A 21,962-nucleotide genomic window follows, 5' to 3' on the forward strand; every position below is an offset into this window, starting at 1 on the left:
CAGGCTGCACGGAGCGCTTGCCCTGCATATTTGTCTAGCAGTCTGTGGGGCAGCATGGACGTGGGTGCTGGACCAGGATGAAGAGTGAACACTGATGGGCTGCGAGGCTGCTGCCCAAAGCTCCTGTCCCCAGGCCAGGAATAAGGAAGCTTTGCCAGGCTGGGGGCCACTGCTTTGAGTTGCTTGAGGTTTTCCATAAGCACAGGTCCAACTTGTAACAGGATTTCCAAGCTCCTGGTGTATCCAAATAAATATGCCCCGGGCTTAATTATATGTGTTATGTAAAAACTGACATCCTCTAAGAAGACATCCACTCACTCAGCTACTCAAAAGTCTTTGAAAGAACCAAGATGGTGGGGGAGTGTCTGATATATTTCAGAAATTATTTGTATGGTATTTTTATTTGGGGACTTTATATTATAGCTTCTTCCATGAGTCATTCATCCAGTGTAGTAGTAATGCTCCCTATTTCATAGAGTTTTGGGGAAGAGTAAATAAAATAATGCATACAGGGTGCCTGGCACAGGGAGAGAACGGACTGTGTTCTGTTACTGTTGCTTAGCGATCACAGCGGGAATTGGCTGTGTCTAAGACCCTCGAATCTTGTCACCCCACTGATGTCAAGGCAGGTCAGGCCCCTGATCCTGTGCTGTATCGTTAGTGCCTCGGGTGTTCGTTTATGGAAGGGATGTCTCCTGCAAGGGGATTCACGGAGAGCCGGCTGCTGGGGGTGAATCTCGGCTCTGCTGCTCCCCAGCTGTGTGGCTGGGGACCAATTGCCTCACTGACCTACTCCTTGGTTTCCTCCTCAGTACGATGAATTAGTCAAATTAGAAGTAATGTGTCTACTTTCTAGGACTGTTCTGAGGATTTAATAGGTTAATATTTGTCAGGTGCTTAGAAGAATGTCTAGCACATTGAAAGTGTTTGGATTTGTTGAATAGAAAGATGACTAGAGAGCTGGGCTCTGACATGGAAGGCGAGGAAGGGGTCGTGTTACAAGACACTGATGTTAGGAAGCTGGAGGTGAGGCTGAAAGAATGAGTCCTGGGCGCTTCCTCCTAGGAGGAAAAAGTGGCACCAGGTGGGAAATATTTGGAAAAAGTAGCTGAGACAACAGGGACGCTCCCGCTGTAGAATTTCCCGCCCTCTTGCCAGAAGACCTTTAGAGCTGAGATAGGTGCGCTCATTGCCCAGGAAGCCTGGTGTAGAAGCCTGTGTAAAACGGGTGTTTGGATTATCAGATGGGCTCCTAAGGTCGTATCTGAAGTAATACTGAGATTAATTCCATAAACTGGACTTTGGTAAAACCTAAAACATGGTTTAAGAAATGGATACAAGTGGGCAGACAAAAAGCAATCAGAAAAGGAATAAAAACGTGAGCTATCTGGCTTTTCCTAAAGGGATTCTTTTTGTTTTGTTTGCTTCTAATATTTGAAGACTTCCAGGAGTATTCAGTTTGTCCCTTAAAACAAAACAAAACCCAACAGTGTCTACATAGAAATCTATTATCCCTTCAACTGAACTTTTGGAGAAATGGGGATTTTGCAATGGGAAAGTTTCACATCATATCCTACCTTCCCAAGTACGATTAACAGCAGTCCTATTTTCAAATCTATATTAAGTCCCTTCTACATAGTTTGCGTAGCTTTAGCTTGGTCCTGAATTATTACTGGCCTCAGGTTTACCCCTTGAATCCGGGAGGGCATGACACACACCCCTGGCCCAGGTCTCCGGCGCTCTCCCCTCGCCCAGCTTAAAAGGTGGGAGATGGGCTCATACACAGGCATTCAGACAGAGCTACTAACTCTAAAAACCCAGTCTTCCATTCTTCTAGCACATGGCAACACACAGTGACTACCTACTGACCCAGCTCCTGGCTTCTCTGGCCCGCGGGCTGTGGTCTGAGGCTGCTGGTGGTAGAGCCTGCAGATGGGGGCGGCTTTGGCAAGGTGGTATGGGTGCCTTCAACTGCGGTGGTCCCCAGTGCTTGCATCAGGGGGACTGGCTGTGCGGTTGTCCCTGGAGCTGACGGGCTCTGATAGGTTTTTGTGGTCTCACCTGTAAGAAAGTGGAATTACACTGGGTCTTACAAAACAGATGGTAGGCTCTTCAGGACAGAAATAAATATTTCTTGAACACTAGCTATGAGCAAAGTCCTGTGCTAGCTGCTGTGGAGCAATGTACAATCTGGATGGAGGAATAAGCCAATAAACAAACCACAGATGAAATAACAAAATACTTAAAAGACAGCTCAAAACAACATTAACATAGACAAGGCCAAACATGATTAACTGTCAGATTAATTTTCCATACACCAGAAGCAATGGTTCATGAACGTATTTTTTTGCTGTTTCAGTTAGTGTTGGCCTGGGGATAGGGCGTACTTTCAGGTCTTTCACCATTTCAGACAATGTGTCTTAGATGTTCTAGTTTACATTTAGTTCATGACTAGCCGACTAACTCCTCTGGACCCCAGTTTCCTCAGCTATAAAATGGGGTATCGGAACTAATTAGATGGTAAGGACCATCTAGATGATTCTTCTGAATTGTGCTCTTCATCCCCGTGTGATGATTTAGATTGTTTCCGTAATTTTAAACGAGTCTGAATTTGTTAGGTTGAGGGCATGGGGACAAGGGGCCCACTGGGCCTTGTCGTTGTATTGAGAACCGTGGGTTTGCACCAGAAGGAGACAAAACATGGTCCCCAAAGTGAACGGCACCGCAGCCCTGGGAGGGAACAACAGCCACCAGTCACTTGTGTCTGCTGAACCCATGGCAGGTATGCCAACTTCTACACCTGTGCATCTCTGTTAGTTTCCTGGGGATGCTAACAATTACCATGTGCTCAGTGGCTTAAAACAACAGAAATTTATTCTCTCACGGTTCTGGAGGCTGAAAGTTGGAAATCAGTGTCACTGGACTGAGCTCCCTCCAGAGGCTCTAAGGTAGAATCTGCTCCCCGTCTCTTCCATTTCCTGGTGGCTGCTGGCATTCCTTGGCTTGTGGCCCCACCCCTGCAGTCTTCAAGGCGAGCATCTTCAATTCTCCCTCTGCTCCATCTCCATGTGGCCTTCTCCTCTGTGTGTGTCAAATCTCCCTCTGCCTCCCTTTTTTTTTTTTTTGTGGTATGCGGGCTTCTCACTGTTGTGGCCTCTCCCGTTGCGGAGCACAGGCTCCGGATGCACAGGCTCAGCGGCCATGGCTCACGGGCCCAGCTGCTCGGCAGCATGTGGGATCTTCCCGGACCGGGGCATGAACCCGTGTCCCCTGCATCGGCAGGCGGACTCTCAACCACTGCGCCACCAGGGAAGCCCTACCTCCCTCTTTTAAGGATACGTGTGATTGCATTTAGTCTCCTCCACAACCCTGCCCCCAGACAATCCTGGATAACCTCCCCATCTAAAGATTCTTAACTTAATCACACCAGCAAAGCCCCCTTGCCTTCCTCCCCACTCTCATTTTTTGCCGTATAAGAAAACATCCACAGGTTCCAGGGATTCGGACATGGATATGTTTTCGGGGGTTGTTTTTCAGCGTATGACAGCAACCCAGCTCTAGCCTTAACTCTGCTTAGGGATGAAGCATCTTTGGTCACAGAACAGCAGGCCGGGGTGGGGGGGTAGCATCTGAGAGAGAAGGAGCTGTACTCTTCATGGGAACCACCAAACCTCCTCTTTGACATTGTACAGCACGCTGGGCAGCGTCAGACCACAGCCCTGTCCAGCCATGTAGACAAACGCGAGGTGGCGCCGGGTGTCTGGACCCACCGCTCAGCACTGGCACCTGCGCATTTCCCCACCCTGACGCCATTACCTCCTGTTGGGAGGGCAGGTCAGCACTCACCGCCCTGGGATTGGGTTGGAGTTCGGCCGTCCTGTCTGCTCTTGCAGGCATTAGCCCGGCAAGGCAGGAAGTGGATCCCTCATTTACCCTGATGTTTGCTAACAGTTGGTTGCCTTTAAAGCCACCTGGAGACTGTGCCAGACAGATTGCTAAAGAGCTGGCAGCGGCCTCGGGGGTTCAGCCAGTCTTCACGCCATCCTTGGGCAAAACTAGTGTGATTTATGACATTTCCATTACTCTAAAGGAATTGAGCTTTCATAACAAGTCCTAGGGAAGTTTCTAATTTCTCTAAAGTACTCTTCTGTTATACCCTCTGGTAAACGCTACCAGGCAGTAATGCCTCTTTAGGGAGATGCAGGCCCAGGTTCATACAGGGAAAAGCCATTTAATAGAATCACTTGTATATTTTATGAAATAGGCTATAATTACTAACTTGGAGAGAAATATATAAATAAACTGACAGTACATTTTACTTGCAAAGTATTAGTTAAACCACAAGTAATTAAATTAAAAATAAAACTTCTACTTGGAAATAGTCAATATTTTTGCCACTTTAAACTCATTGCCTACGGGGGATCTGGATTATCTTTTTCTCACACCATTGGCTAATTCTGAGGTTTCTGAACCCCCCAGTTTGCCTTTGCTGGTATTGCTTTGCTAGAGAGCAGATTAAATATCCTGAGGGCAGCCATTTATGTTACTTGCATAGAACACAGATGTCTTCAAGCACATCGTAAATTCAGCCAGCAGAGCCAAGTCCCTGGTCTTCCACTATCTTCCACACAAGACCTAGACGTTTTTGCCTGCTCTCCTTCACAGGATATAACTGTCTTTAAGAGGGAGACAGAGAAGCTACTCTGCCCCAATGCTTCCAGTTCCTTGCTGAGCATAATGCCTGATGTGACCCAAAGTGAATTCTTCACGGGACCAGGTTCTTTTGGAGCAATTTGAAATAAAACCACCAGAATAGTTTCTTCGTACAACCTCAGATACATGGGAGTTTGGTCTCTTTTCAACGATTTTCATGGGAAACATTTCAAAACTTCCCTTAGACTCTTAACGTATTACTCTTTGGACAAGGTCAAGAACAGCTCCAGACAACCACCTTCTCAACGGCACCGAGAGGGCCTCCCAGCTTCCTACACCCGGTCATCATTAGCATCACAGTGGAGGTGATCCAGGGCCCTATCCACAGAGATTCTGATTCACTGATCTGGGCTGGGCCTTGGAAATCTGATTTGAGAACCACAGCCAGCGCCAGGCTGGCCACTAGGCTTTCTTCAGCTTCCTGAACCTGGCTCCCTTTGCTGGAAAATGGGGACGGTCAGACCTACTTGGGGGACTGTTGTCACAGGTAGAGATCATGTCTGTAAGGGGGCCACACAGTGCTTAGCCTTCAATAAATGACAGCTGCTGACATCATCGTGATATGCCTCCCCCTCCCCCAGTGGAAAACAGGGCTTTCAGTAGGTGTCAAATGTGAGGTGACTGAAGGAAATTGAAACCAGTTTAGCAGCAACACCTTGGGGTCAGAACGACAGGGAAGGATTTGGCTCTTCCCGCGAGAACTTAGAACTTGCCTCAGGGTTCTACATGAGGGCAGGAAGCTTAATGTTCACTGAGCATCTACTATGCACCTCTTTTACAGAAGCATTCGAATATGATATTAATCACAATCCGGAAAGTCAGCCAACTATTCCCATTTTTAAGACAAGGGACAGATTCTCCAAGAGGCCAAGAAACGAGTCTCAGGCCACATGGACAGCAGGTAGCGGAGCCAGAATTTGGACCCACATTTGTTTGATGCCAAGTTCCATACTTTTTCCCACAAAAGGGGAACAAAGTAGAAGTCATGAGTCACTTCAAGATCCCTGAATGGGGTTCCCCTCAGAGGGTGGCCTGAGGTCTCCAGAGTTCTGGTGGAAGTCATCTTACTCCCAAGACAGGGTGAAGGGGTGGCCTTGGAGGGTGTTGGCAGTGAGGGCAGAAGGTCCCTGAACAGTCAAACGTATTACAATAAACTTGGGCTTGATTTTCTTCCAGGGCAAGGGATGACCAAAGGGAGTCAGGAGGGGGTTTTCCTGACACTCTAGCTCAGCAAGGGTAAAGATTTACTTTCCCTTCTCTTGTCGCGGTGCCGGCAATGTGCCTTCTCAGCTTTGGGGGAACTTCTACAAACCGACACTTACCTGTTTTTATTGAGCTCAGAGTAGCTTGAGACTCCAGCCAAATACCAGCTGCCTGTTTAATGGCTGCTAACTGCCTTGGGAACAGCGTTTAAATCTCAGGAATGTGTTTTCTCAGCAGGAGCTGCACATGGCAAAGCAAGATGCATCCTATTTTGTGAGTGAGATAATTTCCCATGAAAGAGGGTTGCTATGCTTTGGGGGGGTCGTCCTAACCTGATTTACCTGTTCACTCACATTCTTGGAGAGACCAGGAAGCGTCTTGCAGGGGCATGCTGGGGCCTGAGCAGCTGCTGGCCCTCACATCTTCATTTCTTCTGCTTCCTTCCATTTCTAAAGGAATTTTATCACTGAAGGAAGAGTAGCAACGAAGGGAGCCACCCTTTTATGGTTCTCAGTGGAATTTTTTATTTGAATTGGTGAAACTCACTCCACGGTGGGACTGTCACTTGAAAGAGAGGTTCCTCTAATCTTGAAGCTGGATGAGACCCCAGTATCCCTTTTATGTTGGAATCCTTATAGCTGAGCTCAGAGTCTGCCACAGAGCAGGTGCTCACTACATGGTTATTGAATGAGTGAGTGAATGAATGAACTTAATTTTTCAGACTCTGACAGCCATGAATAATCTTGTGATAGGAGGCTGATAGTGATACACGGTGATGGTGTCATCGAAGGTGGAGATGTTTTGGTAGAGGGGACAGATGACAGTAGCAATGCCTGAGGTTCTGGCTATGGCTTTTGCTGATTTTAAATGTACGTAGCAGCATGGGAATTCCCTGGCAGTCCAGTGGTTAGGACTCTGCGCATTCACTGCTGAGGGCCCGGGTTCAATCCCTGGTCGGGGAAGTAAGATCCCACAAGCCGAGCAGCGTGGCCAAAAAATATAAAATAAAATATAAAACAAAACAAAATAAAATAAAATAAATAAAATAAAATAAAAATAAACTACGTGGCAGCAAAGTGTGAGAAGGCGCCCCGTCTCCTCCACACTCCTCCTGGCCGTCAGTGAGTCAGGCCTGCTGGGGTGGGCAGTGCTAAGCTGGACCACGGTGCCTGGGGCAGATAGAGAAGTTTTGAAAACGATCTCTGCTATGGAGGACGTAGAAACCAATGGATTTTTATCAACTAAGTCATCATTTGGCTGTAGTTGTCTTCTCTCCCCTCCACCCACTCTCCCTTCAACTTGACCTGCTTCGAGGGGATGCGATCAGATTTTGAGTGCTGTAGGGGCCGGTCGGAGCGGGGCCCTTGGGCAGGGGCTGAACCTTATCTGAAACGAGGGTGACCCGGCACCCTGCCGCAGGGTCACTGTGTAGGACGGTGTCTGACACAGAGAAAGCACTTGCTGATTGATGGCTACGGTCACAGGAGGTTGTGCAGCACTCTTCCTGTTGTCCAGATTCTGGCTACGACTAAAGTCAGAGGGCCCCAGTCCCCCTTTCTGCATGAGGAGAGGTGCCACTGAACTTCCTATGGGTGGGGCTGTCCCAGCAGAACCTGCACCATCACCAGCCCCACCTGACCCAGGCTCGTCAGCAGAAGGACAGGACCAGAAGAGGGGGAAGGGTCCGAGGCCACCTCTGGGGGAGAGCAGTGTTCAGGGTAAGAGGATATTCCCTTCCTTCTTTCACGCTTTGTCCTCCCCAAGCCAGACGAAGGGGCTTCAAGAGAATCTCTCATCAACACCACGGGGCCTGCGGGGTGTGGGGGGCCCTCGTTTCCCACTGGCCTTTCTGAGCTGCGGCACCGACAGGCTCACCTGGTGCACTGCAGGAGCGGAGCTCAAAGAGGAAGTCTGGGGGTGTATTCTGGGAGTCGAGAAGTATTCTCCCTCTCACGGGAGAAACAGGGAGTGCTTGGCATGTGGTCCCTGAAGCTGGAGGGCTGCCTTGAATATGGGGTCTGTTCCTGAAGTGGGGGAGGGGTGCTGCTGGAGGGGCTCAGGAGGCCAAAGGTGAGGCGAGATGGGACAAGAAAGGTGACCAACCTCATCCCATCCTAGGTCTCCTCAGGCCCCAAAAGGGAAGAGGAGAACCCCAGCCACACCCGTGACTCTGTGTGAAGGTGCTGCTGCCAGTGGATGGGGCCCCTAACTCAGAGAAAGAGACGGGGCCAGGATACAGCGGAGCAGTGCCCCCGGCTCCAGATACCCACACACGAAAGCTGCTGAGAAATCACTGAGAACTTGGACGAGACAACAGAGAGGGCAGGGACACTCTCCCTCCACCAACTGGCCAGCCACTCAAGGAGACCTCTGTCCCCTAGTCATCTTCCCCGGCCCACACCAGAAGAGGACAGGTGACATCTCAGAAATGGTCCACAGGGCACCACCACCCGCTGCCAGCTTGTGGGCGGGGTTACAGAACAGGTGGTTCCTTGCAATAAAACAAACAAAAACAGGTCTAGATTACTGGAATAATTAAGAAGCCGTTAAAGATATAGTTGGAGAGGAACTGGGGTGGAAAAGTGAAAAACATTCCCTATTTGAATGCATAAGAAAACGTAGGATAATGGTGTAGAGAGGGGTTTCTGAAGCCAGATTGTCCGGATCTGATTCTAAGCTCTGCTACTTACTTGCTGTGTGGCAAAGGGCAAGTTATTAAACTTCTCTGGTGCTGCATTTTCCTCAAACTGTAAATTAGGGCTAAGAGCAATACATACCCATGGTATTGTTGGGGTGAATAAATACAATAATCAGATAAAACTCTTGGAACAGTGCCTGGCACACAGCGAAAGCTCAATAAATGCTAGCTTTTATTGCCTATCCTTAAACCATATTCACCTTAAGTACATGAACAAAATCAGCTAGCTCTTCAACTTTCTGGAAGTAATGTTAAATCCCACCATAAAACAACTCACAGCTTCTCTTTGTGTGAGAAATCAAGCATACCTTCCCCCAGAAAAGACAATAATGCATAGTATAGCTCTTGCTTTCACACGGAAACCTAGAAAAAGATATTTTCCTGGCCTGAGTTTTACTGTACCCCCTTGGTGAGTCACAGGAAGCTGGGTCGGCACAACCTCACAGGCTGTATTTTTGGCTTTGGGTTGTTGAGATGAGCTGCTTGCTGCGATCACATAAGCCACATCCTCCTCTTTGCTTCCCTCCATTTCACATGTAAGTAGAGACAGTCTTTTCCCTTTCAGCTGCCAGGGAACAGTTCCACACAGAATGTCACGTCATCTTCTAAAGTAACTATACAGTAAAATTCAGGGCAACAGTCATTCTGAATGAAAATGACACAAACTCAGAGATAATCTCAGAATTGCAAAACAAAAAATAAAGCCTCACTCTTCAGCACATTGACTTCTGTGCCCATGTTCCTGGCATCTGTTAAAATATTACTGGAGTCAGCGGAGCTTGACTGGTTAAGTTGCTCATTTTTATCCTGTCTCCTAAAACACAATATTGCCTGTTTACGAGATCAGAAGATTTAAATGAAATCACACGTGGACACTTGCCTGCTTTGGCAGCTGGGCTTTTAGATGATGAATATGTAAGAGATGATGGGTAGGTTACACCCTTTTGGGGTTTACCTTCTGCAAAAAAAAAAAAAAAGGAAAAACACCACAATGATTTATTTCTAGAGCTAGAGGTTTTAGATGGTTGCATTCTGTTAAGTTGACTCCCTCCTGCTGATTTGTTTCTCTTGAGTTCAATGAAATCAGTCAGTCTCCACGCCCCTCTCCCTGCTGAATTGTTGATTACAATGAGAAAGTCAAGTGGCATTCTGTTTTCCTGTATCACCTATGTTTTATTAATATTAGAAAGGAGGCAGTAAAACCTCCATCAGAATTAACATGAGCAACCCTTATTTTGCCCATGAAGATGTGAACTGGAGGTAAAGTTTCCATACACGGGACTTTCTGAATGTTGAATCAGGTCACTAGATGAATGGAAAAACCCTCCCCACGTTCTTTTCCTGGTTGCTGAGAGCTCTGGCCATCGGCTGGCTATACGTGAACAGCAACCTCTCACTTCCACAGACCCCGTGGGACCCATTTGAATTCCACGGCACTAGAGAAACTTGAAAGTAGGTAAATAGAGATCGGCCTTGAAAATGACCATTTGTTGTCCACCCAGGGAGTGAAAGTTTAGATACCAGGCGAGGGAAGGAATGCTAATGTGTATCAGGGAAACCATGGAGGCATAAAGAAGAAAAACGATCAGGGCTGGGGAGGCAAGCCGCAAGCCTGGTGTGGCTGAACATGCCTGAGAAGGCTGCAGTCCGCAGTCCTCCTCTGCCAGGGAGTGCGGCTTGAAATTCCACCAAGGAGTTTCATTCCACACGAAATGGGAAGTGTCACTAGAATGCAGAAGCCCCCCTGAGGCAGGTAATTTGTCTCACTTGGTGGCTGTGAAATCCCCAGGGCCTGGAGCTGTCTGGGATGTAGTAGATGCTCAATAAGAATAACAGAGGAATTATCTTAGTGCTTAGATCTCTGTTAAAATTTAAATGCCCTTGGGAGGGCTCTCACCTGTTTTTCGATATTTACACCTGATAATGAAAGCATTTTAAACTCTCAACCTGAGGGAATATTTTTATAGGATGGGCTAGGGGAGGAGAGGTGAGGAGTGTCAAATGGGAGGTGGGAGGTGGAACACAATCTAGTGCCCGATTTTGCCAAAGGTCCTCCTGGCACAAGGGACTGCAAGAGTCATGAGGCAGACAGAATAACAGGGTCTCAGGAGGGGCTTGGGATTGGGAGCAAGAAAATCTAGGTTTCCCTTTCTGTTTTACCATTCATTAACTGCCTCAATCTCTGAGACTCTGGGTTTTTTTGTGTTTTTTTTTTTGTTTTTTAATTCAGAAAATATGTATAATGATGTGGACCAACTTACCATACAAAGTTGTAGGGATCTAAAGGAAAAAGAAACAGTTAAGAAGTTTTGGACCTATGTTTCACCACAGAGATGCAAAGAAGTTATTCTGGTGTTACCTATAAATGTCACTCCAGGTGGGGAAGAGGCAAATGTTGGGGCTCATGGGAGTTACTTCATCTCACAAAAGCCACCTGGGAGCAGGGCTGGACACCCACATGTCCTCGCCCTGGGCCAGCCCTGCTCCAGGTGGACAGTGAGTGAGGTTATTTCAGACCCAAGGAGGGCGCCTTGGCTGTGGGCCTCACTTTATCCACAGCGAGTGCCGCAGAGACATCGGCTCCCTCAGTTTCCTATTCTTCTCGCATCTAAAATCCTATGGTTCTCTCTGTTTCTATTCAGAAGGAAAAGGAGCCTGAGCTCAGTTTTCTGCAGTGTGGATCAGAGGACAAACGGGCAGCATTAGGAGGTCCTTGCTGGACCTTTCCCATCCCTGAACTGTGGAAAGATTGTGCTGAACAAAAACACAGCTCCCCTCTCCTGCCCCCTCCCAGCCCACCAAAGTGAATTAATTAAAGACGCATAGCAACATGTGAAAAGTGGAAATAAAAGCCTAGAGAAAAGTCACAGAGGCATCAGAGCCTTCAGAGAAGGACTCTGACACGATCCAGCAAAACTTGTTGGCCAGAAGCCTCTGGACAATGGAGAACCTGCCCTGTCCACCGCCAGCTGAGACCTGTAGCCGGCATTGCACTCTGCTAACTCACTCGTTGGAGACCCCTAGCCATCGCAGAAGCACATGTGTTTATTATCATTGGCAGAAAGTGTTTCTGGTTAAATGTCACTAGGTTGAATGAGAGGACATGGAAGTTGAGATTTATAGGGAATAATCACAGCAGATTGATTTTCATTTAAAAAAATCCAAAACATCTCTACTCTCATGGAATTAATTTTCCTTGTAAACCTCTGCTGGAATTCTTGGATTACAGGCTAGGCAACAAAGATTGAAACCCTTATTTCGCCAGGAGCTACTTGGTAAACACCAATGTGGAGATTATATGTCTATGATTGGCATTTGTATTCTAGGCCTTAGCATTTTTATATGGCCCCAGTTCTGAATGTTTTGTTACAGGGCAAAGCTTGCGGTACTATGGTTGATAACCTCCCATTATTTGACATAGGAACCAGTGTAATTTGAACCCTAGGTGTGCAGAATTCCGCAGATAAGAGGAAACAGGGATTGCTTAAATAGAGAAGAATCTTAAAATGTCTGATAGCAGTCCTATTAAAACTCTGATCAATGGATAGTAGAGGTTGGGACATGGGGTGTCTAAAGGTGCAAAAAACCCACCCAGATTGGAAGGCCTGATATATTATGAGACATTTCTCTTTTCCTTGCTTTAGTTGGTCTTCTGTAGGCAGTTCTTTCTCAGGAGAGTCACATGGCTCCGGATTTTGTGGGGTTGCCAGAAAGGTTTGCTAGAATGTAGTTTAAAATCCTGCAGTGCCTCTTTGGAGAATATGGGAGATTCAAGGTCCAGTGTAGGGTAAGTATAAGGTGAGGATAGAATGTTGTGTTGTGCTCAAATGCTAATGAGGCATGTCAAAAGCTGGAAGAGCTCCCACTGGCCAAACCTGGAAATTTTGAGCAACAGAAAGAATAATGACGATAATAGACTATAACACATTGTACTTTAAAAAAAACAATCTGTGAGTCCATAGTTGTACTTGAAAAAATAGTTGTGGAGAGAGGCGGGAAAGCCCTCTTCCTTGTGTAATAACACTAGCTAATAAATGTAGAAGAAATGACAGAATTAGAACAAATATAATTTTGCAATTTCTGATGTAATTCTTGCTACAGCAAGGATCATCAATAGATGTTAAAATCATTGGGTTAAATTTTGGAGGGAACAAGATATTCATGCTGTTTTGAAGTATCACCCTACAGGTTGCTATTAATTACAAAGTATCTTTACCATGAAGAGACAGGGTAAAGTATCCAAGTAATCAAATTTAGCATCAGCGACAAATGGACAAAATGCTATTGTGTCTCCTGATATGGCCATTTGTGATACTACACAATGGATATGCTATGATACCACCTATGTAGTGTCCTTGACAAAATATTTAACCTGAATCCAACCATGAGTAAATAGCTGGACCTGTTTGTGGTCCAAACTGTGGGACATAGTAATAGATGACTGGCTGGGACTTCAAAAATGTCATCACTACTTATGACCAAAAAAGGAAGTGTGGTGGCAGACAGTTCTAGATTAAAGGAGACTAAAATGGACATGACAACTAAATACAATGGATGATTTTTGATTGGATTGTAGATTCCCCCCCCCCAAAAAAAGAAGAATTACTGTGAAGAATATTTGGGGGATAGTTGGATACAACTGAATAAGAACTTTTTCTTATTATTTCTTATTTATTAATATTTATTAAATTATTGTATCAGTGTTAATTTTTTAGATGTGGTACTGTGGTTATTTAGGAAAATGTTTTAGCTCTTACCATACGTGTGCTGAAGTATTAAGGGATAAAGTGTCATCATGCCCACAGCTTATTTTCACACAGTTCAAACGAAATATACATAGATAGATAGATAAAGCAAGTATAGCAAAATATTAACAATTGGTGAATCTGGGTGAAGAGAATATGGTATTCATTGTACTATTCTTTTAATTTTTCTGTAAATTTAAAAGTTTTCAAAATAAAAAGTTAGGTTGGGGAAATTCACAAAAATAAAAAGAGGGGAGCAGGCAGGTCATGATGATAGTACAAAGACCTTGGTTATCTTTTTACTGGGAAATAACACAGCTATGAGTTCATTGATATTACCTCTTTGGAAGAGGGAAAAAAAAAAAAGAGTGAAAATGATTATCTATAAAATCCTGTGGAGCCAATAGTGAGAATGGACTAAACAGTGAAACAATTAATTAAAAAAAAGAAATCTCAAATAAAATTGTAGCTCAGTGTTCTAAAAACCTGTCCCTATCTGTCCATTTACCAGAATTCTCAAGGAATAAGCTTCCAGATATGAGGCACATTTGGCATAACTAAAGGAGTAGTTCAAAAATCCAGTTATTAAACGTAATTCACTTAACTAAAAGTTTGATTGGACTTACTGATAGCTGCTGTGTGTTTAAAATGAGTAATTGGAGCCTTTTAATATTTCCAGACTTTGTAGTGATTTATCACTGAAATTATAATTCATTGTTTCATGATCTTAACTATCAGAAGAACTAATGCTTCAGATTTTTATGAAATGAGGTGGGCCATAAACTAAAACTAATGGCACACTGAAAAGAGCCCATTTCATCCCGTGAGGTAACTTAACCGAAGTACCAGTTGTAGGGCAGCATTTCTCCAGGGTGTGGGCATACCTGAGACGACAAAGGATTCTCTCCATCGTGGAAGGGATAACGACTGGACACCATTGGAGTAACTCCCTTTATAGCCAGACTGTCCAGCAACTTTCCGAACAAGTATTTTCCCTCCTGAATTATCGAGCACACCACTGTGAAGAGAAAAAAAAAATTTTTTTTGAAGAAAGGACAGAAAAATATTGTTTGACATATAACAGACTTTGAAACCGGCCACCATCTTTATTTTTTTTTCTTGTTCTACATGTTATACATTTAAAAAAAATTATTGGAGTATAGTTTATTTACAGTGTTGTGTTAGTTTCAGGTGTACAGCATAGTGATTCAGTTACACATATACATATATTCATTCTTTTTCAGATTCTTTCCCTATATAGGTTATTACAGAATATTGAGTAGAGTTCCCTGTGCTATACAGTGGGTGCTTGTTGGTTATCTAATTTATTTATAGAAGTGTGTATATGTTAATCCCAAGCTCTTGATTTATCCCTCTCCCCTTTGGTAACCATAAGTTTGCTTTCAAAATCTGTGAGTCTGTTTCTGTTTTATAAATAAGTTCATTTATATCATTAAAAAAAATTAGATTCCACATATGGGTGATATCATATTATATTTGTCTTTGTCTGACTTAGTTCACTTAGTATGATAATCTCTAGGTCCATCCATGTTGCTGCAAATGGCATTATTTCATTCTTTTTTATGACTGAGTAATATTCCACTGTATACGTGTACCACATGTTCTTTATCCACCCCTCTGTTGAGGGACATTTAGGTTGCTTCCATGTCTTGGCTATTGTAAATAGTGCTGCAATGAACATTCTCTTTCTCAAGATTGCTTTGGCTATTTGGGGTCTTTGGTGTTTCCATACAAATTTAAAAAATTTTTGTTCTAGTTCTGTGGAAAATGCCATTGGTAATTTGATAGGGATTGCATTGAATCTGTAGATTGTCTTGGTGGTCTAGTCATTTTGACAATATTGATTCTTCCAATCCAAGAACATGGTATATTTTCCCATCTATTCGTGTCATTTTCGATTTCTTTCATCAGTGTCTTATAGTTTTCAGAGTACAGGCCTTTTGCCTCCTTAGGTAGGTTTATTCCTAGGTATTCTTTTTGATGCCGTGGTAAATGGGATTGTTTCCTTAATTTCTCTTTCTGATCTTTCCTGATTAGTGTATAGGAAAGCAAGAGATTTCTGTGTATTAATTTTGTATCCTGCAATTTTACCAAATTCATTGACGAGCTCTAGTAGTTTTCTAGTAGCATCTTTAGGATTTTCTATGTATAGTATCATGTCATCTGCAAACAGTGACAATTTTACTTCTTCCTTTCCAACTTGGATTCCTTTCATTTCTTTTTCTTCTCTGATTGCTGTGGTTAAAACTTTCAAAACTATGTTGAATAAAACTGGTGAGAGTGAACATCCTTGTCTTGTTCCTGATCTTAGAGGGAATGCCTTTAGCTTTTCACCATTGAGGATGATGTTGGCTGTGGGTTTGTCATATATGGCCTTTATTATGTTGAGGTAAGTTCCCTCTCTGCCCACTTTCTGGAGAATTTTTATCATAAATGGGTGCTGAATTTTGTCAAAACTTTTTATGCATCTATTGAGATGATCATATGGTTTTATTCTTCAGTATGTTAATGCGGTGTATCACACCGATTTATTTACAGATATTGAAGAATCCTTGCATCCCTGGGATAAATCCCACTTGATCATGGTGGATGATCCTTTTAATGTGTTGTTGGATTTGGTTTGCTAGTATTTTGTTGAGGATTTTTGCATCTGTGTTCATCAGAGATATTCAGCCACCGTCTTTATTTAGAGATAGGAAAGCAGGGAGAGTAAGAAAACCTTCACCTTGACCTGCAGCCTAACCCCCAAGAACGATGCTCCCATCACGTGGCCTGGCATCTGTCTTCCCATGTTCGATGTCCTTCTCTTTCGTATTACAGGACATGACCATGCCTCAAATTTCTTTTCTTTGGTTGCTTAATTCCTACTAGTTCTCCCTGAAGTAAAACCTGTTCCCTGACAATTTCCAATTTGGTTTTGTGACATCACAGAACGACTCCAACTATTTCAAAAGGTGGTACATTATTAAAAGCAAATTATTCCTTTTATTTTGGGCTAGGGAACGAAGGTGTGTAGCTAAATTAAACTCATTTAAAAGAGTCCCCAAAGGCTGGTAATTGTTTCTTTAATTTCTTGGATTTTGAAGGTTTTAGATCCTGATGTGATAGTAACTGACATATCTACCTCTTTGCCTCCACTGAAGCCGGGGCTCCAGTATGTCAATTCCTTGTCCCAGAGCCTAACATGGCTCCCTTGGGTATCTGTAATTTACAGCACAGGGGAGCTAAAAATGTCCTTAGATTTGTTCCCATCAACACCCTTCCTTCCCTACAGGAATGAGCGTTGCCATTTCCTGCCCTCCCACCCTCATGGTGAGTCAACAACTTTCAACACTCAACTTCCCAACAACTTGGAAAGAAAGTGATAATAATACTTGACATGTAAAGCCCTTAATTGCTTTTGAATCATCCCCACTAATGGATCTCACTGAGTTCTCCTAGCAAACCTACTGGCTGTGGAGCAGAGGGAATGCTGTTATTCCCACTTCACAGAGACAGGCTTAGACAGGTCGAGGGACTCACTCCAGATTTTGTAACTTCTAAATTGCAAGGTAGGGATTTGAACCCAGGTCTAAATGACCTGGAATCCTGGGTTTGCCCCACTTGGTCACAGTTGCCTCAAAAGCCATGGGCATCTCCCAACACCAAGTCCTCATCCCTCCATCATGTCTTTGCAACCCTGCCTGCCCTTCTTCAGGCAGCTCTCAGTCGGGGCCCCTCACTTCTCCCGGCTGCAGCTAGGCCGGCCTCTTCTCTCCTGACGGCCCACTTGATTCCCACTCCTGTGGCTCTGTTCACGCTGCTCTTTGCTCTGGAGAACCTGTGCCTTCTCTCCAACACCTCCTTCTCCATGACTTTGCTATGCCCCTTCCTAACAATGCCTTCGAACCTTGTCTTTCCATGGAGGCTCTGATTTTATTTGGTCTTGTGCTACTTCCTAAAAATTCCTTGAGTTAACTTTGTCTCCCAACTAGATTAGAAATTTTCTTATGGGAAGACAGTGTTTTTGCTTCTGCATTAGAAGGCCTGTCGGTGTGCGGACACCACTCATGCTGGCTTGGGAAAGCCAGTTATTAGGCTGCTGGATTGTGCCGGTTCATTTCACTATGGTACTTTGAAATCAGCCACGGTGGAAGTATTTATACCGCAGATGTTGGTAAATCAGTACCCCCCAGCCCTCCATTTAGGAGGGCTGGTTGGTGAACCTTTACCACCGCACCACTGGCATAGGCTGTAAATTCAGATTAGTTTTTAAAAAATTACCCCGATTATCCCATGGTCCCTAACTGACAAGTGGGGGAAACAGAAATAGCTCTTATCTTTTTATTCCCCCCCTGGAGAAATTATTCTGCCCCTGGATTTATATTCCATTGTATTGAGGAAATGTTCGTGCACTCATTCTTGTTTAAAAGTCAGAAGCGCTGTAGCTGCCACTCAGAGTGGAAAGAGGGGCTGAGCTTCCCTTTTCTCAGGCTGTTTAAAGGGAATGGGGTGGGCCCAGGGGTTCTCAGGCTGGACAGGGAGGCTGAGATCCCTTGTGACAGTTATATAAGACCCAAAACCCAGACTTTGGGAAAGGCACGGAAACAGAACTCTTGTCTTCTCGTGAGATTTTCCTGTTGCAGAAGAGAGTGATGTCCTATCTTGTGAGTGGACTTCACTGGAGGCCGTGCGCGTTCCCTGACATTGTCCTAGAGGAGGGCAGATCCTGGGGCAGTCAGTGGTCTGTCAACTCCTGGAGGCGACAGAAATCCCAGGGGAGGAATGCACCGGACGCTTGTTCACCACAGGAGATACCAGAGGAGGGAGAGAGCCTGAAAGGCTGTGGTTGTACTTATGAAGCAGATGGGGGCTCAGAGCCATGGTAGTTTGGAGAATTTATATAAATGCGACCTCATGTGCACCCTCATTGAGGTGGAGGCACGTCAAATATATTCTCTCAAAGAACAAAACAAGTTCTACTCCTTTGCATTCCTCAGACACCCTGCATGATGCTGAACATGGCTTTGAGGTTCACCTCCTCCCTGACCCTGGCCCCAGGGCACTGGGATAATCTGAGGGTCAGCTTCGTGGCTCGGAGAAAAGGGACTGCCCACAGCGAGGCCAGGTTTTGAATGGCTGCCATTCTCAAGGTGGGCGTCTGGTCAGAAATTCATGCTCTGCATGGAGATGGCCTCTTCCTTGTCCCAGCTCAGAGAACTCTCCCCTCTCTCCAGGCCTTGGTCCCACTTTAAACACAGAAATTAGTTCAGGATAAGACTGAGCCAAACTATGATGCCTCAAATATGTTCATTAGCCCTTTGGTTTGAAAGAATCAAGGGGATCACTCATAATGAGGGATCTGATTGTCATAGTTCGTATGAAATTTAAATCCTTTAAGCTAAATCTGAATTTCTAAACCAAAGTGTGCTCTCTCCAGTTTCCCAGTTCCGACTGCAGGGGACTCTGGCAGGACAGTGATGGGAGGTCCTTCATACATTTTCCACTCTATTCTCTGTCTTAAATCCTGCCTTCTGGGATTCCCTGGTGGCGCAGTGGTTAGGAGTCCGCCTGCCGATGCCGGAGACACGGGTTCGTGCCCTGGTCCGGGAAGATCCCACATGCCGCGGAGCGGCTGGGCCCGTGAGCCATGGCCGCTGAGCCTGCGCGTCCAGAGCCTGTGCTCCGCAGCGGGAGAGGCCACAACAGTGAAAGGCCCGCGTACCGCAAAAAAAAAAACAAAAAAACCCCAAACCTGCCTTCTAAAAACAGACTCCTTCTGTTTGTAAAAAACGGAACTGGTATTATCCAAAATTCCTGTCTGTTTTCCCTTAAGACCTCTATACATCCTCCTCATGGATAGTGATTCCTTCTTTCCAAACAGTTTCCTACAGCATCAGTCGCTGGTCCAGGAAGGTACAAGGCATTCCGTTGCTCCAGCAGCAAATGTTGCTGCTTGAAACAGTCAAACTCTTCTCCTCTGTCCCTCTACCCTCATCTATATTCTTGCCAGGTAGTTCCTATGCTCCAACCCAAATGCTGGGATTGCTGAGTCCTGGTCCTTGTCAGTGCCCTTCTTATTTTCTCTCTAGAGGTGTGTCCGTTCATCCTAAAATCCTTTCCCAACTCTGACCACCCCAAAGTGCTACAACGCCATCACGTCTTCACGTCCTCTCGGTTCTTATGTAAATGTATCACCTGGGCTCAGGGCTGGAAGTCAGGGGACACAAGTTCTAGTCCTGGATGTGCAACTTAATTAACTTCCCTATGCCTCCCTTCCTCTTCTAACAACTGGGGATGCTAACAGCAGCCTCATAGGGCTGAGATGATGCTAGAAGGAGAGGATCTCAGTGTAAGGGGTTACTGTCATTATGATGACATCTTGGTGAGCTCACATTAACTTGTGTGGCTCTGTACCTCAGGAGACCAAGGAAAGGCAAGAGAGAGCCAGCAAATGCCAGACGAAGCAAGTGCCAACCATCTCGGACCACAGTTGGAAAAATACAGGCAGCCTTAAGACGGGCTCGGCCTCTGTAACATATGTCAGTGTCTACACGGACACAGACCGGAGTGTGCTAATGGTGTTGGCATGCACATGTGTGTGTCAGGGTGTGTGTGAGCACGCACGTGTGTTCTAGCACATGTGGGAGGCATGCATATGTGTACAAGCGATTGTGTGGAGGCATGCACATGTTCACGTGTAGGTCCGCGTATCGACTTGGTGCACAAAATTGATTTCAAAGTGAAAACAAAATATTTTTATTCCACAGTTTGGAGTTAAGGAACAGCATTTGGTGTTTTGTTCTTTAATGTTCTTCTGTATATCCTCAGTAGAGCTTTTGTATTCCCACTCCCATTGAAAAACCAGGTAGCTCTTCATCTCTTTGGCTGATGGGGAAAAGAGTATGACTGACAAAGTCTATTAGTAAGTCTTAAATCTTATTTTAGGCATAGATTTTTTTTTTTTTTACTTCTTCCCCAAATTTCAGAGAGGCTACTGACTAGACACCTTGAAAAGGAATGAATTTTATGTCTCCCCTCTCTCTGGCGGAGATACAACTGAACAATCAAGTGACTGGCGTGCAAGGAAAGAAAAGGAAAAAGATACCGGAAGCCTGAATAATTGAGAAACTTCATCAGTATCCAGCAGCCAACCACTGACTTTGAGCCACATCTCAAAGTAGTGCTGGCTGGTGAATAGAAGTGGGGGGCTGGACTTGGGTTCCAATCCCCACTCGGATACTTTTTAACGGTGTGGCTTTAGAAAGGCTATTCAACCTCTCTTCACCTTTAAGAGGTCGATGATACCGCACAGGGGAATGGTGAGGGCCGAATTAGATAACACAGGTGGAGTGCTTCACACATACCCATTATGAGAGCTATTAAGTAAACATGCATTTCCCTGGGTTTTGGCTCCAAGCCTAAACAAGAGGTGTGAGGATTCTGTGAAGGTCGCTATTGCCTTTCCTCATTTAGGCAGTGACATGGTCCAAAGCATGTCATGCTTCCTGCCCTCCTTCCTGGATCCCCCATCAACAGCTGACCAGGCAGGACCCCTGTCACCCTCCTTCTCACTTTTCCTGTTCCTCTTTGTCTCCAGATCACCAACTGAAGCTGTCACATTTCTTCTCTAAACTTCTGGGCCTTCCTTAGTCATGTCCCTATTATCTCCTTGCTCAGCACACACAGGTAAAAATAAAAAGGCTTTACATCATCAAGAACTTTGGTTTCCTCATTATGAACACAAAAGAGTAGGATTCTCCCTCCCACCGCCACCCATTAAGGTGTAAAGAGAAGTCAGTCCTCCTTTCCAGAGAGATCTGAAAGGAGATCCAGGACCATGCACAGATTCTGGGGCATCCCATGGGATAGGGCTGCCAGATAAAATACAGGATGCTCCATTAAGTTTGTTTGCTCTTGCTTGCTAATCAGGCAACCCTGCACCGGGGGATCCCTGCCCACACCCTGGTTGCTCGTGCCTAAGAAGCTCAGCGCTACCCACCTGTGAACCGCAGCGCCACACACGCTGGAGTAGGATGCATAGACGTCAGTGCCATAAACGTGGTACCTGGGGTCTTGGCATCCTGCTGGACATTTCACAATGAACTCGGGATTGATTATCTTTCCAGCTCTCACATCACAGTTGATCTGAGGCACAGCTGGGAATGCAAAATGAGGTCAAGATTACACCTTGTGGTATCAGCTTATATATGGGGTGACTGTTAGGTCATAACTGTTCATTTACTTAATCTCTAAAAGCCAGATCCTGGGCTGACCCTGGATCCCCTCCATATAATGAAAGCAAAGAGGTAATTAGGACATTCCTCAGACCAAAAGAGCAATCACCATCCACTGCACTTAACCTGCTGAGAACGAGAACAAGAGGCTCATTCCTGTGCTTATTCGAACCATTAATTAATTGAAGAAGAGAACGCTGGGAAAAGACCTGCCTCCAATGGTCAGAAATGTCAGCCTTAGTCCACGATTAGAGAATACTGGTTTTTCAGATGCTCTGGAGCTAGCCCAGGAAAAGAGGAAACTCAGAAAACCTCGCAGGAAGAAGAAAGGTATCGGAAAGGGCAAGCAAGAGAGCATGGGCCTTG

The 21,962-nt window shown here is 45.2% G+C and overlaps 1 protein-coding gene across 3 annotated transcripts in view; it reads right to left on the reverse strand.

Annotated features, from left to right (window-relative positions):
• The window catches only part of VIT (vitrin), a 123,059-nt gene that overhangs the window by 45,232 nt on the left and 55,865 nt on the right, over nt 1–21,962 (reverse strand). For 2 of the 3 annotated variants that reach the window (XM_067703277.1, XM_067703276.1), the window contains exons 4-6: nt 21,362–21,518; nt 14,244–14,377; nt 1,870–2,061 (exon numbers count right to left, since the gene is read on the reverse strand). In XM_067703277.1, coding sequence (XP_067559378.1) covers nt 1,870–2,061; nt 14,244–14,377; nt 21,362–21,518 — 483 coding nt within the window. Of the gene's footprint in view, nt 1–1,869; nt 2,062–9,494; nt 9,573–14,243; nt 14,378–21,361; nt 21,519–21,962 lie in introns of all 3 variants that reach the window. The other variant, XM_067703278.1, reaches the window with a different exon arrangement.

Source organism: Pseudorca crassidens, chromosome 14 (genome assembly GCF_039906515.1).
Source record: "Pseudorca crassidens isolate mPseCra1 chromosome 14, mPseCra1.hap1, whole genome shotgun sequence".
Lineage (NCBI taxonomy): Eukaryota > Metazoa > Chordata > Mammalia > Artiodactyla > Delphinidae > Pseudorca > Pseudorca crassidens.